This window comes from Crotalus tigris, unplaced genomic scaffold (genome assembly GCF_016545835.1).
Source record: "Crotalus tigris isolate CLP2741 ecotype Arizona unplaced genomic scaffold, ASM1654583v1 scf7180000018916.1150873, whole genome shotgun sequence".
Lineage (NCBI taxonomy): Eukaryota > Metazoa > Chordata > Lepidosauria > Squamata > Viperidae > Crotalus > Crotalus tigris.
Genome location: NW_024097271.1, coordinates 571,144 through 589,716, shown reverse-complemented (window position 1 = coordinate 589,716; position 18,573 = coordinate 571,144). Strand labels below are relative to the sequence as shown.

The following is an 18,573-nucleotide window of genomic DNA, read 5'->3' as shown; positions in this document are numbered from 1 at the left end:
TGTACCTTTTTCAGCGGCAACATCCCTGGCACTAAGAGGGAGCTCGGGCAAGGCTTGGATTGATAGAATGTTGACAGCTGGCGCAGGGTCAGCTTCTACTACTGGCAGGGGCAATCTACTGAGGCCATCAGCATGGCCCATTTCTTTCCCAGGCTTGTGGAGTAGAGAAAAATCATATGCAGACAAAAAAATAGACCACCTAAGCATTCTAGGGGAAATGATTTGGGGAGTCTGCCTACGTGTGGTAAACAGTCCCAGCAGAGGCTTATGGTCAGTGAAGACCGTGAAATGCCTGCCATATAGAAAATCATGGAATTTTTTAATTCCAGCAACAACAGCCAGAGCCTCCCTGTCTATCTGAGCGTAGTTGCGCTCAGCAGAAGACAATGTTCTGGAGTAATATGCAACAGGAACCTGAGTTCCATCAGACCTGAGGTGGCTCAGGACAGCTCCTACCCGTAAGGGGACGCATCATAAGCGATGCACACAGGAAGGGACTCGTTGAAATGTGCAAGTACACTGTTAGAAGTGAGCAAGGCCTTGACTTTGTTAAAACAAGCCTCATGTGTTTGTGACCAGTGCCACACTGCATGCTTGTCTAGTAGCCTGTGAAGAGGCTCAGCTACACTGGCTTTATGTGGAAGGAAGGAATTGTAGAAGTTCAGGAGGCCTAGGAAGGCCTGAAGTTCGGCCTTAGACTTTGGCCTAGGTGCTTCTAAAATAGCAGTTAGTTTGGATTCAGCAGGGTGAATCCCAGCAGCGTCAATTTTGAACCCCAGAAATTCAGTAGAAGGCACCCCAATCTTGCATTTGTCTTTTTTGAGCTTGAGGCCTGTTTTCCTGAATCTTAACAGAACAGCCCTTAGCCTTTCAGCTAGAATGTGTGTGGAGTCTCCTGCAATTAAGACATCATCAAAGTAGGGGCAAACCCCCGGTATGCCCCGTAGTGTGTTTTCCATTACGCTTTGGAAAATCCCAGGAGCGACATTCACTCCAAACTGTAGCCTTTTTACCTTAAAGGCTCCCCTGTGGGTCACAATAGTCTGAGCTATAGCAGCAGCATCATCAACAGGCAGCTGTTGATACGCTTGAGCTAGGTCAAGCTTTGCAAAAACGCGCCCCCCCTTGAGGGAGGCCAGAATATGACTGACCACAGGAACAGGATAGGCATGTTGCTGCAATGCCTTATTAAGAGTGCATTTGTAATCAGCACAAATGCGAATGTCCCCATTTGCCTTTAGAGGCGTGACAATGGGGGTCTCCCAAGGACTGGAATCAACAGGTTCTAGAATTCCCTGTTGGATCAGTTTGTCTAACTCAGTGTCAATTTTACTCTTTAAAGCAAAAGGGACCCTTCTTGCTTTAATTCTAATGGGAGTGACAGTGGGGTCTAGCTTTAAGGACACAGGGGGTCCTTTGAATGTGCCCAGCTGGGGGCTGAAAACATCTGCAAATTCTTTGCAGACTTCCTGTAGGTCGAGTGTTTGTAAGCTGTTGAGTCCTGTGACATGTATCCCCAGGGCCTCAAACCAATCGAGTCCTATGAGACTCGTTCGTTCACCCCTACTACTAATAAGTCTAGTGGACCTTCAAAATTCTTGTATTGCACGTTAAGGGTGGCCTCCCCCTTAACACACACTCTTGAATTTTGAAAATCTGTTAACACAATGTCGGAAGGCCTTAACTTGGCCTGAGTTCCACTACCGGAACAAATCTTCCTAAATGTATGCAAAGAGATGATTGAAAGGGCAGACCCTGTGTCTAGTTCCATAGTTAATGGAACCCCTTGTAGCTTCACCTTGAGTGACAGCTTTTTTTTAATGGGCTTGTGTGTGCCTGTCCTGAGGATGCTCCTTCGCGAAGCGCAAAAACCTACCCTATTCTGGCTGGGGACCCTGGTACCTTTCAGGCGCAGTTCTTCCTGAGGTTGTACCTTTCGTCGGCCCAGACACACAGCTGCAATGTGTCCTTGTTTGCCGCATGCCCGGCAGGTAGCGGAGCGGAACTTGCAGTCGGTTCTCCTGTGGCGACCTCCACAACCGATGCACTTGAGTGGAGCTGAAGAGCTTCCCTTCTGATTTCCTTCCTTCGTGGGGTGGAGACGGTCAACTTCCTCGTCCGGATCCTCCTCGGAGTTTCCTTGGACGTCTTCCTGGTGCGCGGATGCAACTTCTGGACTGTTTCTGATCGGCCGCATGTTTTTGACGGCGCCGCCTGCTGCTTCTTCTGCGGTGACCTCTTTTAAGGCATCTTGGAAGGACAGTTCTTCTTTGGCGAAAAGCCTCTGTTGTAGATCTCGATGCCTTAAGCCGCACACGAATCGGTCCCTCAGTCGTTCTTCGAGGTCCTTGAACTCGCACTCGCAGTGCTTGGCGGCCTTCCTCAATGCGGCGATGTATTCTTTGGCCGACTCTCCGGATCGTTGATCCCTCTGCTCGAAGGTGTGGCGCCATGCGATGACGGACATCTTAGGCTGGAAGTGCTCCTTCAGTAGCTTCTTTAGATCTGCGTAGCTAACAGACTCTACTGGAACAGGTGCTGCAAGGTTTTCTGCGATTTCGAAGGCGTCTTGACCGCAAACACAAAGCAGGGTGGCAGCCTTCAAGCTCTCTTCCCTCACTTGGTTTGCCTTGAAGTAGTTCTCCACCCTGGCTACGTAGGACTCCCACCGCTCTGGATGTGAGACGTCGAACTCCGAAAGCCTTCCAACCTTTGCCATCTTCAGGAGACGGGTCTATCAGCCAGCCTACCCCCGAATGCGCACTGGATTGGCGAGTAGCTGCCGAGTCAACGCCGTTCCGCCGCTCAGGACTCACTTGGGTAAGCTTACACTTCTTCCTTTCCAGGTGATGTAAGGCATCCCACCTTCGTCGCCAGTGTTGAGTCCCTCGCGGAAGGCAAGACACGAGAAGCAGTTGTAGTTCTCAGTTTTCTTTATTCTGTGTTCAGCTCACAAGTAGATGGCTTCAGCAGCTCCCAAAACCTCCCAGCTTCTTATATAGGCATTTCCCAGGTCAATGCGATACTTTTCCCGCGCCAGCACCCGCGCATGCGCACGGCGCTGGTCACAGCCTGTCTGGTCCCGGGCAGCTTTGCACCTGCCCGGGACTGCCTGCAAACGCCCCGAGCCGTTTGCAAGGCTCGGGACATAACACCTATGTTATCCAGTTGTGGCAAAGAAGCTTTTGAAAAATAAAAGGATCTGCCTCTATACATCCTATGACAGGGGTGTCAAACTGTCGGCCCGCGGGCCGGATGTGTCATGCCGAAACCACACCCATCCCAGCTCCGGCAATGGGGGAAAAAGTCACGATACTCATGACACGTCATGTGATGTTACGAGTTTGACGCCCCTGTCCTATGAGATTAAATTTGCTGGTCTATAATATGATCACCAGATGCTTTAGTTTAAATGGGAGCAGGAGGGGAGGGGAGTCTTACGTTACTTATAATCAACCCAGTGACAATACATCCACCTGATTTAAACCTAATGAAACAGGAGAAAGAACATTAATCGCATTTTGAAAGCTTACCTACCATTCTGTGATTTCTTTGGTTTACTACCAATAGTTTTAACTGAATTATTTCACTTTTAATATGTAATTCATCTTCTTCCCCTTGGAAACATTACCCCAAACACTGAAAAGTTGCAAAACATCTCTATTTAGAAGAGTAAAGGGATGTTTATGTGTTCAAATAACATGAAGCAAATATTAGCAAACAATCCCCTTGGGATAACCAATCTATTCTAGTCAGTGGCAATTTTATACATTCTCATTCACAATTCCAGTCTCTCCCATTTTTGCATGAAAGAAAAATCCTGCAGAAAATTCATGTTTAAGCATGCTCTTAAATACAGCATAATTCAGACAGCAGAATTCTATAGCAACAGAGAACAGACTGAAATTAGGCCTTACATATCATATGATATCATGATCTTCTTCAGCTCTCAGTGCATGTCCAATCCCAATTGAAGATGTATTAACCTAAGAAGCCTTCATATCTGAATACAGGTAGTCCTTGACTTACGACTATAATTGAGTCCAACATTTCTGTTGCTAAGTGAGATAATTACTAAGTGAGTTTTTCCCCATTTTATGATCAAAGCTGTGCACAATCTGAAGAGAAACTTCATTCTAATCCATTCATTAGTCCAGGAGATATAAATGGGGTTACAACAAAATCTAGTACATGTATTGTGCCTTGTACATTTTGGTACAGGTATCACTTTCCAAGTGGCTGGGACACAGAAAGGCACTTGCAATATATCATGATTTGTTGAATAAGCTATAATGGCTAGAATCACACCTGGTACAAAAGTAAAATTCTTGGCTTACAAAATATGCAATGACTGGGTTTTTTATAACAGGCAAACCCTAAGTCAAACAAATCATATTATATAAAGCTTAGCACAATATCTACCTAGTCTTGATGGATTTAATGAATTCTTATCAGTTATTTTTCGAATTCCTGCATTTGGTGGAGAAACTGATACTTCTTTTTCCTTGACTTCAGAGCACACCAATGGTCACTGCAGTCGGTAAAATTATACATACTGAAGACCCAATGTGTCATAGGTCCTACAAACAGGAAGTCTGTTTTACAACTTTAGAGTACTATAGCTCTCCATTTCCAAAATCAAGTCCCTGTTACTGGCAAGTAATTTGACTTTTAGCACCAGCCTTTTGATGTATGCTAAGCATTCATAATTATCAGAAAAAACAGATGGTAATTGGTTAACCAAATATTCCATCTGACTTTCTTTAAACTTATGCCTACATTTAAGCCTAAACCTAAATCAATACAAAGAGACATTTCGACCATATCGGCACATTGTGGAAATAAGATTTCCTGTTATATCAAATGCCTTTTAAGAACCCAACTGAGACGGAAAGAAATCCAATATTATTTTTCTTGTATTGCAAGAGAGTCCCAGGAAAGTATTTTACAAGGAAGTTGAAATAGCCAGAGTGAAATATGATAACAGTGAAGTTAAATCCATTCACAGGGGATGAAATGTAATAAATCAACCTATTTCAACTTTTATTTCCCACAAGAATCCTTGGTTATAATCCCAGTATTCACAGGCAATAGTGATAAAAACTAATTGGTATCTTTATTATTCAGACAGAGGAAGGTGGTTTACCAACCAGATAATTTCTGATTTGCTGGATATCTTCATTAGGTCACAAGAGAATCCTTTTGTTTGACTGGACAAATCAAGAAACAATTTCATGAGAAAATGAATTCAGTGATAGTGGTCAAAGGTAAGATCAAAGAGGGAAAAAAGGGGGAAGAGGTTGATTACACAAGAAGACCCTGCCTGGAGTTAACTGGTAATCTGAATAGGCAAAGGAAGGTAGAGACAACTGGAAAAGAAAACAGATGGGAAGAAAGGAGGACACATAAAATCTGTATATGAAATATTTTTTTCCAGACATAGGGAGACTGGTTTTTCAATCACAGTATTTTTCCGACACAGCTTTCTTTTCAATAACATATGCTATCAATATAGAAGTGATGATGACATGCTTTTCAAATTTCATCATATAAACATATGAGTCATGTGATCTAAAGACTACAGGTAGTCTTTGCTTGCCAGCTGCTTTTTTCAGGACCATTCAAAGTCACAGCACCACTGAAAAAGGAGATTTATAGTTCTTGAACTTATAATAATAATAATAATAGTAGTAGTAGTAGTAGTAATAGTAGCAGTAGTAGTAATAATAGTAGTAATAGTAATAATAGTAATAATAATAATAAAGTTGGAAGGGACCTTGGAAGTCATCTAGTCCAACCCCCTGCTCAGGCAGGAAACCCTATACCATTTCAGACAAATGGCTGTCCAATCTCTTCTTAAAAACTTCCAGTGTTGGAGCTTCTAGAGCAGTGTTTCTCAACCTTGACAATTTTAAGGCATGTGGACTTCAACTCCCAGAATTCCACAGCCAGCAATGCTGGCTGTGGAATTCTGGGAGTTGAAGTCCACATGCCTTAAAATTGTCAAGGTTGAGAAACACTGTTCTAGAGGCAGGTTGTTCCACTGGTTAATTGTTCTAACTGTTAGGAAGTTTCTCCTTAGTTCTAGGTTGCTTCTCTCTTTGGTTAGTTTCCATCCGTTGCTTCTTGTCCTCCCTTCGGGTGTTTTGGAGAATAGTTGTTGCAGAGTTGCCATGGTCATGTGATTATGATTTGTGCACTTGGCCACCGGTGTACATTCATGACAGTTGCAGTGTCCCACAGTCATATGATCACCATTCACAACCATCTCTGCAATCAGCTTCTGATAAGCAAAGTGTATGAAGAATCTGGCAGGAAGTCACAAATTTCACGAATGTGACCTCCCGCTTAATGATCACGGTGATTTGCTTAATGACTGCAGCCAGAACTGACATTGTAAGTCAGGTGTGATCATATGATTTTTCACTTTATGACTGAGTCATTTAGCAGTGGAGTTGCTGGTCCCAATTACAGTCAATAAGTGAGGACTATCTCCATAGTAATCAGAGATTTGAAGAGCCTGGATAATAGCAGTTGCTGGACTCAGGAAATAAATAACATAAATCTAAGTTATCAAGTCTGTCAATGGACAAGGGGGGAAAAGCAGAAAATTTACAAGGTCACAATACATCAAAGTTTCAATGATTACTGTTGTGAAAATAGACATACATACATACATACATACATACATACATACATACATACATACATACAGTAAAGAAGTCAGACCTAAGGGTCAGCCTGATAGACAGCAATCACTCATAAGTAAAAGATTTCTAAGTGAGGTTTTAAATTACTTGCCCTCCTGGTTGACAACACAGGAATCTGCATTGGGGAAGCGGGTGGCAGTAGTGAATTTTGAAAAAAAAATTGGTGGACATAGTCATAAAGTGGTTGCCATGGGGATATTGCCTATTCAGAAAATGGCAGGTATTGTGGGCAAGCTATCACAAAGCATCCATTTACCAGAGGACTAATTAGCCCACCAGGATGTTCTGTATCTTCTCAGTGGGACTCTTCTGAGGCCCAAAGTCATTAAAACAAACAACTGTGATGCTTTGCAATGCACCAGCTTGCTATTTATTTCTTAAACAGTAAAGAAAGGGTGGGGCAAGGAGTTTTAGGCAAACCAAACGAAGTTTCTTAAGGTTCATTGTTGTCTGTGAATATTTCACCTCTAAAGCCTTTCAAAGAGCATGTTTATAAAAAAATTGAGGGTGTTCATATTCCTAAAAGGGGGGAAATTCTTAAAAAGACTACAGTTGCAATTGTACAATTGCAATGTATAGTATGTTCAGAAGCAAATCTGATCAAATCTGAAATTGATGTTTAGTTCAATTTAGTTTTTAAGAAGAGACTGGACAGCCATTTGTCTGAAATGGTATAGGGTTTCCTGCCTGAGCAGGGGGTTGGACTAGATGACCTTCAAGATCCCTTCCAACTTATTATTATTATTATTATTATTATTATTATTATCATCATCATCATCATCATTATCAGCAGCACAGCAGCAGCAGCAGCATATGGGTTTGAAGAATGAACACAACTGCAACCTTTCAGAATAATGTCCATATCAGAATCAGGAAACCTATGTTTCTTCAAATATTATTGGAATACAATTGTGATACAATGAACGATGAGGGATGCTGCTCCCATCTCTGGAGGATCACAGATTCCATTTCTTTTTGCCTGGATTAGGCCTACAAGATCTCGGCTGCAAAATCTCTATGGCCTCTAGATCAGGGGTTCCCAACTCCCGGTCCATGGACCAGTACCAGCTGTAGCAAGCCAGCAACTGGTCCGCACAAACAAAGAAAGCCCCATCCACAGGTTGCAGGCAGCACACAAAACCACACCTCCTCCAGTCCATGGAAAAACCTCTCTTCACGGAACTGCTCCCTGGTGCCCAAAAGGTTGGGGACCTCTGCTCTAGATGACAGGAAGGATTTCATTTTCTGTATTTCTTTGCTGCCATTGAGCAATCTCATATGGATTTTGGTAAGCAAGATGTTATAACCCTAACTAAATTTTATCTGAAAAACACACCTGTTAATGTGCCCACTATAGATTGGCTTCTCAGTCTTTTAACTTGTTCTAGTGATTGACAGAATTTGCCCACTACTGTAAGCTCTAATGTGGTTTGGCTTACTTTATTATCTGAACTTAGCCACTATAATTTTAAAATACTGGCTTATTTTAAAATAATGGCTGAGTGTGTTATGCAGACTCAACTCCAACCTTCTGTTTAAGCATACTTTATTGACTAAATCATTCGCTCATCATGTTAAACCTTCCATATTTTAGTAATTATTAATGCTTTTATCCAGGAACTAGTTATAATGATAGTTGACATATTTCTTTTAAATGCTTGCACTCAATGCTTGGGTATTTTAAGAATGATTTTCAAACTGCTGTCAGTTTGCACTGATTTTCAATCTGAGGTTTAAAACTACAGATAGATACATAAAGATGTGTATAACACAATGGGGAGAGGCACAAATTATAATTTGAACAAAACAAATAACAGGGATTTGGAAAACATTTATTTTTCCTTTTTCTCTGTCTTTACTTTGAATTTTCTGTGATTCTGAGGTCTCCCTCCCAACACAGTTGTGAGTACTCAATTAAAAAACTCAGTTTCCTATATGAAGTTTGCTTCTTGAAAATTCAGGCTTATATGTATGGATCAGTGGATATCATCATTTTGCATTTTTTAATTAGAGGAATACCTGAATATGCTAAATATGTGTGCATACTGCTAGGATTTAGTAAAATGAATTCATAAGTTAAACAGTTCTCCCACCTGGTGGCTAAATTAAATATTACTACTAAGAGTTTTATACTAAGTAGTTTACTCCTATGTTTAAGTAATAATCTTATTTTTAATTCGAGCAATAGATACCATGATCAAAGTAATAATAAATAATAATAACAAAATTCTGAACTGACATGATCTCCTTAGAAGCAGGAGAGAAAGAATATTGGTGTTTTTGAATTCTGATGTTGGAAAAGACTTCCGAGAATATCATGGGTAGCCAAGAAAACAAACAAATGAATTATTGAATAAATTAAATCACTCGAGGGCCTGAGATGACCAGGCTCAAATTAACATATTTTGGACAGATTAATGAAGACCTAGCTCTCTTGAGGCATCTATAATGCTAGAATAGAGAACTGGAAAGAGAAAAAGAGGACAAGTAGATGGATTTAATTCCAACATCACTGGAAAGGCCAAACTGGGGACAGATCTTCTTGGGAAAAATTATTTATATCAGGGCTCCCCAACCCTCGTCCATGGCCTGGAATTTGTACACGACCCCTTGGGAACCGGACCGTGCAAGTGGCAGGAGAGCCAACGAGCCTACGAAGCTCCATTTATGCAAGTGGCAGGCACACACATGAAACCATTCCCTCTCCCTATTCACTCCCACCACCGCTGCTGCTGCTGCACAGAACCAGAAATGTTGGGGACAACTGATCTATATGATAGCTAAGAGCTAACACAGACTTTATGCATGAAATATTTAAAGTGTTTCATCACTGTACTTACGGTACATAGTGAAATTAATTATATATAGTTCCACATTTATAATTAAAGTTTCAGTATTCTATGCATCTTACCACCAAAAGAAAAAAATAGTTTTATTAATGTCTTACATAAAATAATATCTTACTATAAAATAATATAGATAGGATACAAAAGCTAGATATGTTGTAGCAAAAGTGAAAAGTACTTTTGCCATATGGTGCTTCTTAAACAAGAGGTTTTCTGTGATAGCCATGGTTAGGAGCAAGAAAATTGCTGTCCTGTGCGTATCATTGAGTTTACACATTGTCCTGAGTGTAATTTGGCTGAGTGTAATGTGTGAACCAGCTTTTATGATTTGTAAACTATGACTTACAACCTAACAAAATGTGTGAACCTAGATATTGTAACTTATTCAACAACTTTTAGTTAAATAAATCACAACTTAGCATGATGTGTGAAAAAGTCTGTGTGTCTCAGTGGGCGTGAAGCTACATAAGCTTCAATTTATTTTAAATAGACTATTTAACTTTTTTTGTTCAGTTAATCTGAATAAAGCAGTTATTTTATTTTTTACCAGTTTTGCAATTATGACTCCTACCTGTAGTTTTATTCACTATTAATTCCTACTCCCAATATTTTAATTACATTAGAGCTCGTACACAGGCATGGTTTCTCCCTGATTTGTTCATCTGTAACTCCTTTAACAGCTTTGTTTGCATTCTTTCTGAATCTGACATTCTAGTTCAGAGTTACTCCACTCTGATTCTCTTCTTTTTTATTTCTGATCATCATCACTGTCCACTTGATGTGTTTTAGATCAGAGTTCCCCAATGTTTCCAGCTTTGTGGACTGGCGTGCGGGGGAAGAGAGGGGATGGTTCTGCTTGACTAGTTGGCAAGCGTGCATGCATCTCCATTTCCTGAAGGGGCATGCATCCATACCTGCTGCTCACACAAGTGGAATGTGCACACACGTGCTCACCCACTGTTTGCTCAAGTGAGGATGCACATGTGCACACGCTTGCCAGCCATTTCCATATGCCAGTTGCAATCCCCCCACAGCCCACTAGTGGGTCGCAGTCCACAGGTTGGGGATTCGTTTTAAATAAAGCACAGCTCCAATATTTATCCAGATTTGGCTATGCCGGTTGGCATGAGGCCCTGAAGGTGAAGTTATTGGTGGGAGGCGGCTGGTGTAGTAACAGAGAAGGCACTACCACCTCTCTGCTCCAAGCCTGTGGAGTCTGTTTTAATCTTTAATCTTTTGTAATTTGAATCTGTTTTTTATATTTATAATTATGTTATTAAGTTGTAAGCCACCCAGGTGTTACTTCAAACTGCAAAATGGGCAACATATACATTTAATGATTAAACAAATAAAATAAAACTTGTGTCAGATGAGCTTTGTACAGATTATTTGACACCAGAGTTTCTAACACACTGGCAATTGTGATACATCCCTAAGCCATTAATGAGGAAATGCCAGCCCTTGTCATTTCAGAACTGGTAATATATTGCTGAGAGCCAGTTTGGATCAGTGGTTAAGGCATTAGGTGGGAAACCTAGAAACCATGAACTCTAGGCCCCACTTTAGGCACAAAGCTAGCTGGATAACCTTGGACCAATGACTTTCTGTCAGCCCTAGGAAGAAAGAAACCATGAGAGAGAGGGGGAGGGGGGAGGGAGGGGAGGGGAAGGGGGAGGGGGAGAGGGAGAGAGAGAGAGAGAGAGAGAGAGAGAGAGAGAGAGAGAGAGAGAGAAGCCCAAGTACAGAAGAAAGGGATACAGGTGCAACCATCTGTTGGACTGCACAGTTTGAAGAAAGGAGCTGTACTTTTTGAGGCAAAGACAATCATCTTTTACTGCTGAATTACGACCTAAAGAAGAACCTAGAAGTTCTTTTTCACTTCAGGTCTCAAAGATTAATTTCATCTATTTGCCCATACTGTTTGCAGAAAGCAGGAATGTGTATAGATATGGTAGTCTTTCAGATTCAAATAAGACACTGTTGTGTAGTTCATCTGTGGATATGCAGTCTCAATCTGGAAGTGCAGTGTCTAGTACAATGGGGACACTGGAAGTCCATTGTTGTGATAACTGTGGGTGGCATTCTGTGACACCACTCATGATTTTCCATCAGTTTTTGATTATGATAATAATAATAATAATAATAATAATAATAATAATAATAATAGTAGTAGTAGTAGTAGTAGTAGTAGTAGTAGTAGTAGTAGTAGTAGCAGTAGTAGTAATAGTAATAATAATAATAAAATTGGAAGGGACCTTGGAGGTCATCTGGTCCAACCGCCTGCTCAGGCAGGAAACCCTATACCATTTCAGACAAATGGCCGCCCAGTCTCTTCTTAAAAACTTCCAGTGTTGGAGCATTCACCACCTCTGGAGGCAGGTTGTTCCACTGGTTAATTGTTTTAACTATCAAGAAGTTTCTCCTTAGTTCTAGGTTGCTTCTTTCCTTGATTAGTTTCCATCCGTTGCTTCTTGTCCTGCCTTCAGGCGCCTTGGAAAATAGCTTCACTCCCTCTTCTTTGTGGCACCCCTGAGATACTGGAACACTGCTATCATGTCCCCCCTCGTCCTTCTCTTCATTAAACTAGACATACCCAATTCTAGCAACCATTCCTTATATGCTTTAGCCTCCAGTCCCCTAATTATCTTTGTTGCTCTTCTCTGTACTTTTTCTAGAGTCTCAACATCTTTTTTACATCGTGGTGACCAAAACTGGATGCAGTATTCCAAGTGTGGCCTTACCAAGGCATTGAAGAGTGGTATTAATACTTCACGTGATCTTGATTCTATCCCTCTGTTAATGCAGCCTAGCACTGTGTTGGCCTTTTTGGCAGTTGCAGCACGCTGCTGGCTCATATTTAAGTGATTGTCCACTAGGACTCCAAGGTCCCTCTCACAGTTACTACTATTGAGCAAGGTGCCCTCTACTGTACCTGTACATTTGGTTTTTCTTGCCTAAATGTAGAACCTTACTTTTTTCACCATTGAATTTCATTTTGTTAGATAGCGCCCAGTGTTCAAGTCTGTCCAGATTGTCCTGTATCTTAAGCCTGTCTTCTGGAGTGTTGCTATTCCTGCCAGCTTGGTGTCATCTGCAAATTTGATGACTTCCCCATCTATCCCCTCGTCCAAATCGTTGATGAAGATGTTGAAGAGCACTGGGCCCAGAACAGAGAACCCAGTCTGCCTATTGCCTAGGCTTAAATCTGTTCCTTATATCATATGACATTATTTGAAAAAGTATCAGTCATGCAGCAGTGACATCGTTTATGGAGTAGTACGTTGGACTCACTTTAGACTGTATAAAAACTATCTGTGTTAGAACTGATGCTAGCTGACTCCCATATGTGCTGATACTATATTAAAGGAATAATGAACCGATGAAACATTTGGCTAATCTAGTCTTGATTTGTGGTCCAATAGGACAACAAAAAGCAATGATGAAAAGGCTGACTTAAAGTTGTTCTTCACCCTAAATCTTTTTGGCTGCCACAACCTTCTACCCTGCTAGGGAGAATCACATTCATCCCCTAATAATCACAGATAGAAAAAGAAAACATCTCTACCTAGATGCCATTGAGTGACTGTGGTTGCTTTTATTGTAATTTTAATAAAAATAAATACTGGGAAACAATTACCCAGGTAATAAATATTTTTTTCTCTGGACAAATCTACATACGTTTGATTTTTTTTAAGTTTCTCATTTTCCCAATCTTAAACTCTTTTCACTCCATTGCTGAACAAATTTATGCGTGTGTTTTTAAATTTCTGCATGAACTTCTACACAATTTTTTTGCGCACAATTTCTAATACATGCACTTTGTGATGCTATAGAAGATTTCCCCAAATTATGACTTGACATGCTTTTTCATCTAATACATGTTTTTTTCTTATAAGTGTTTTCCCCCAAGACTTGGTTTGAGTATGCACGTACTTCCCTACTTTATGTTTAGCTTCCTATCTTTTACTACATGGCAAAATTTTAAAAATGAAATTCATTTATTCATGTGCAGTCATGGTAATGAAATGAAAATTAGGTCAACTCATCATGACCTAATGGAAAGAAACAATTTTCTCTTTGTCTTTTTTTTTTGTAATCTTATTCTTACCTCAACAACTCCTTCCATTGGCGGCCATTGTATATCCCTGATCGGGGCAAGCACACTGGTAACTCCCCGGCACGTTGAGACACCGGAAAGATTTCCGGATAGATTTCCCCATCTATCCCCTTGTCCAAATCGTTGATGAAGAGGTTGAAGAGCACTGGGCCCAGAACAGAGCCTTGGAGCACCCCACTACACACTTCCCTCCATGTAGATGCGGTTCCATTGAGGACCACACGCTGAGTACGGCCGGTCAGGCAGCTACGGATCCATCTGGTGGTGATGCTGTCTAACCCACATTTTTCTATCTTATCAAGTAGTAGGTTGTGATCTACTTTATCAAATGCCTTACTGAAGTCCAAGTAAATTATATCCACAGCATTCCTCTGGTCCACTAATTTTGTCACTTGGTCAAAGAATGCAATAAGATTTGTCTGGCATGATCTGTTTTTGACAAACCCATGTTGGCTTTTAGTAATGACTTTGTTTGCCTCTAGTAGTTGTTCACTGATTCGTTGTTTGATTATCTTTTCCAAAATCTTCCCAGGTATTGAGGTCAGGCTGATCGGTCTATAATTTTCTGGGTCCATTTTTTTTCCTTTTTTGAAGATGGGAACTACATCAGCTCTTTTCCAGTCCTCTGGTAGTTCCCCAGTGCTCCAGGATCTTTGAAAAATATAGTTCAATATTTCTGAGATCACATCTGCCAGTTCCTTGAGAACCCTGGGGTGTAATCCATCTGGTCCTGGTGATTTGAACTGTCTAGGCTGGACAGGTGCTCACTTACCATTTTCTTGCCTATCTTAACTTGCGTTTCTATTCTGTTTTTTATGGCACTATTTTTGGTAGGTTGGTCTGTTTTTTCCCTTTGTGTAAAGACAGATTCTTTCAGCAGTTGCAGTTTCTAGTCTGGCTGGATGTCACAGTGTCATAGTGTTCTTTTCACAGCGTCTGTAACTCTCAACATCTCTTCCCAGACTCCAGTACATTATAGACCCTGGAGGGGCATGTGATAGTCATCTGTTCTGATGACATGTCCCACCCATCTCATGTCAGCTGTGATAATTAGGGACTCAATCCAAGACTTCCAGATTGGAGGCATAGCTTTGCCAACAACCGCTGAAGATGGAACAGAGAGTTAGTGCACATGTGAAATTTCTCCAGCTGTTTGATGTGTCTTCAGTACAGAATGTAGGGTTCATATTCATAGGAGAGAATAGACAATCAGGGATGCAATCCAGCTCTGTAGAGTTTCAGCCTTGTGGAGATACGGATGTTGATTGAGCACTCTAGTACACAGCCGTCCCAGTGCCTGGGTGGCCTTGCTGATGCTAGAGTCAATTTCTTTGTCCAAAGACCCATCACTTGAGATGATGCATCCCAAGTATTTGACGTTGTTTACATTTATCAGTTGGGTGTTGTTAACAGAGAGTTTTTGGTTCTATGGACCTGGTATCTGACAGAAGTTGGTAAAGTACTTCAGTCTTGTTCAGGCTGAAGGTGATGCCATAGACCATAGTAGCATTGGAGACTTTGTTCAGTGTCAATTGTCCTTGTGTTTTTGTGCACAAGGAGTGCACCATTATTAGCAAAAAGAATTTCTTGAATGACCATATGGGGGTACTGTATCCATGTGTTCAAACAGTGAAGGTCAAAGAGAGAACCATTCAGTCAGTACCTGATGTACACTCCTTCCTTTAGATACTGGACAGCACACGATAACATATTCTATATGTTCTTTAAAAACAACAAATATTGCTTGTTATGTTCAGTAAGCCATGACCTGATCAGGCTTTCACTTCAACTGTTCATTTTTTGTTATTGTAGGACAATAACATTATTTATATATTATTTATGAAATTTATATGCTGCTCATCTTGTGGTTCAAGGAAACTCTGATAGGGTTATTATTGAAATTGAACAGTACTATTTTCTTTTTTATGTTCATTGACTTTTTCATCCTCTAGTTCTCTAATAGTTAAAACTATTCTACACGTCCTTGACTCTGAAAACTGGTTGTTCCTTTTAGGGATCATCTCCAACACCACTGCATCTATTAATGGAGGAAAAGTATACAATGAAGTTCCCTCTTCCTACACAAGATTTATCGATTTACCAAGTCCTCTGCTTCTGAGCCTCTCAGTAGTATCAAGCTGGCTCCCACTGAAGAAGAATGGGAGATGAAAACATAAGGTAATTGCTATGAATCCTAAATACTATCTCAGCTAGGGCTGCAAGAAGATGGCAAATGGACAAGGAAGGGAAAGGCAACTCATGATTGAAACTTATCTGTAGATGCCCTAGTTCTTGAGGGATTCCATCTTTTCATTTTGAATAAAGTTCTAAAAGCACAGTTGTTGAATACATTTAAATACTGACCATGTCATTACATTTTTAATGCTTCTGGTGTCAAGTTGGTTATTTTGATTTTGTCTTTTAATTGTAAACTGTCATAAAATCTAATAAATAATAATCAGGTGGCAATGCATAGCTGCTGTGATTATTCCCATCTCTTTAGCACTTCATTTGCTTTATAGGTCTTCCAAATATTGTTGCTTGAATTGTCCCTCTATTCCTTTCTTCTGCTTTCTACACACAGAGTAAATAGTGATCCTTGCACATGGCAAGGTTTTTGTTGATAAAGGCTAGCATTCAGCTTCACACTTAACCTTTACAGTAGACATGTTAAACTTGTGACATCACGTGACATCGCACAAGTATCGGGACGGTTTTGCCATTGCCGGCAATGGGGTGGGCGCAACTTCCAGATGACATGTCCAGTCCGCAGGCCGACAGTTTGACACCCCTGCTTCACAGCCTGGAGTTATGGAGCTCCCCAGGTTACTCCTTTACATACAGTACAACATTTTGGATGGGAAAAGGGTAAAACACAAGCAATACAGGTAGTCCTCAGCTTATAACCATAATTGGGACCAGAGTTGCATCACTATGCAAGATAATTGTTAAATGAATCACGCCTGATTTTATCATCTTTTTTGCTGTGTTCATTAAGCAAATCACCAGTTGTTAATTGAATCACACAGTTGCTAAGTGAATGCAGCTTCCTCAGTTGACCTTACTTGTTGGAATCTGGCTGAGAAAATCACAAATAGTGATCATGTGATCTACAACCATCATAAATCCATGCCAATTGCCAAGTGTGATGGCTCCTTTGGACGCTTCCCCAGTTATCTCTTCAGATATCTGCTGGGAGAGGATGAACCAGTTCCTGGCATGTCATGAGAGTAGTTGGTCAATGGCTCCCAAGCAGCTGTCTGAGAGTGATTTGGTGAAGCACAGCTGCAGCAGGACAGTCCTGAGGCATCAGAAAGACATCATATAGCTGCAGCCAGTCATGGATGATGAAGAGTAACTGCCTTCTGCACCTGATCCAAGAACAGGTAGGGCAGAGAAAAGGCAGGAGCAGCGAAGTTCAGTCAGATTACTCATAAGGAGAAAGCCTTGCCTTTCTTGATGGGATGCACCGGAAACTGGCTGTTTAGCACAGCAAACAGATGAGGTGATGTTGGGAACAATATGTTCATTTTCTAACTGTGTCTTCTTGTTCTGCCTTTCTTTGGATTGACACCATGTCTTGGATCTTGCCTTGTGAATTCTGGACTTTTCTTGTCTTGTGAACCCTCTTGTGTTGTGGATTTAATTTTATCTGGAGGGTTTATTTTGATTGGGAAACTTTCAAGTGCCTTGTGGACTCATTAGCCATTGCTCTGTGGACTAACATTGATCTGCTTGTAGCTGGACTTAATTGGGACAGTTCTGCGGTTTGGGTGAAGGGAATTGCTGGGGAATATTAATAAACCCACTAAACCAGTTATGTGTGTGTGTGAGTAGGACAGCACACCAAGTGCCTAAATTTTGATCATGTGACTGAGGATGCAAGAATGGATATAAGTGCAAGGACTGATTGTAAGTTACTTTTTTCAGCACTGAAATTGTTACTAAATAAAAGGTGGTAAGTCAAGGACTACTTGACTGTTTGCTGTAACAGTTAAAATACAAAAAAGGATTACCCAGAGTTTTTCAAGGGCATTTCTGCATCCTTGCAGAATTGTAATTATCTTAGGAAGAATATTTTCCACAAATACAGAACCGATCTGATGTCCTATTCAGTGAGAACAGCCGACCCTATGACCAGCATCAGTAATCTACTTGCTCTCAGCTTTTGAGAGAATTCATATGTACCAAGTTAATTTAACCATGCCTACAAACTGGATTCACATATTGCACTAAGCCAAGAAAACATTAAAGAAGGGGGCTGCAGGGGCAATGAAGCGAGACAGACTCACCTGTCAGAAACCACTTAGCCAGGGTGTTGGGTACATGAATAGCTCACTTACAAGAAAGCCCAAAACCATTTAGCTGGAACAGGAAACTAGAAACTTTGCAAAATACCCATGACCTGAGATGGGCAACGGGTGGCATGATATTTAGCTATTTTCCATACCAAGCGGATCAGAGGAAAGGGAGGGGGAAGCATTTTACACACATGCGTGCACATGCGCACAGGGCCGCAAGCACACGTGTGCTGCAAATGGGGTGGGGCTAGCGCCCACGTGATACTCACTAACCCTGCCCCATCCTTGCGTGATGCATCTCATTTCCGCACCCTGTGGTGTAGCGGCAGCCATATTTGCACCTTGCAGCATGGTGGCGGCCTGTTTTTGCACCTAGCAGTGCGGCAGCCTGTTTTGTGCCCCGCAGCATGGCAGTGCCACGTTTTTGCAACCCGTGGTGTGGCGACAGCCCATTTTTTGTGCCGAGGCACAGCGGCAGCACCCATTTTTGCACCCATGGCGTGGCGTCCATTTTTATGTGGCGTGGTGGCCCGTTTTTGTGCCCCACAGCACAGTGGCATCCCATTTTTGCAGCACGGTAGCATCTGTTTTTGTGCCTT

The 18,573-nt window shown here is 41.3% G+C and overlaps 1 protein-coding gene across 1 annotated transcript in view; it reads left to right on the top strand.

Annotated features, from left to right (window-relative positions):
• The window catches only part of KBTBD12 (kelch repeat and BTB domain containing 12), a 121,859-nt gene extending 105,795 nt beyond the window's left edge, over positions 1–16,064 (top strand). Inside the window, exon 6 of the mRNA XM_039357392.1 lies at positions 15,688–16,064. Within this exon, the coding sequence (XP_039213326.1) occupies positions 15,688–15,842 (155 nt within the window). The 3' untranslated portion in view covers positions 15,843–16,064. The remainder of the gene's footprint in view (positions 1–15,687) is intronic.
• Positions 16,065–18,573: the final 2,509 nt, after the last annotated feature.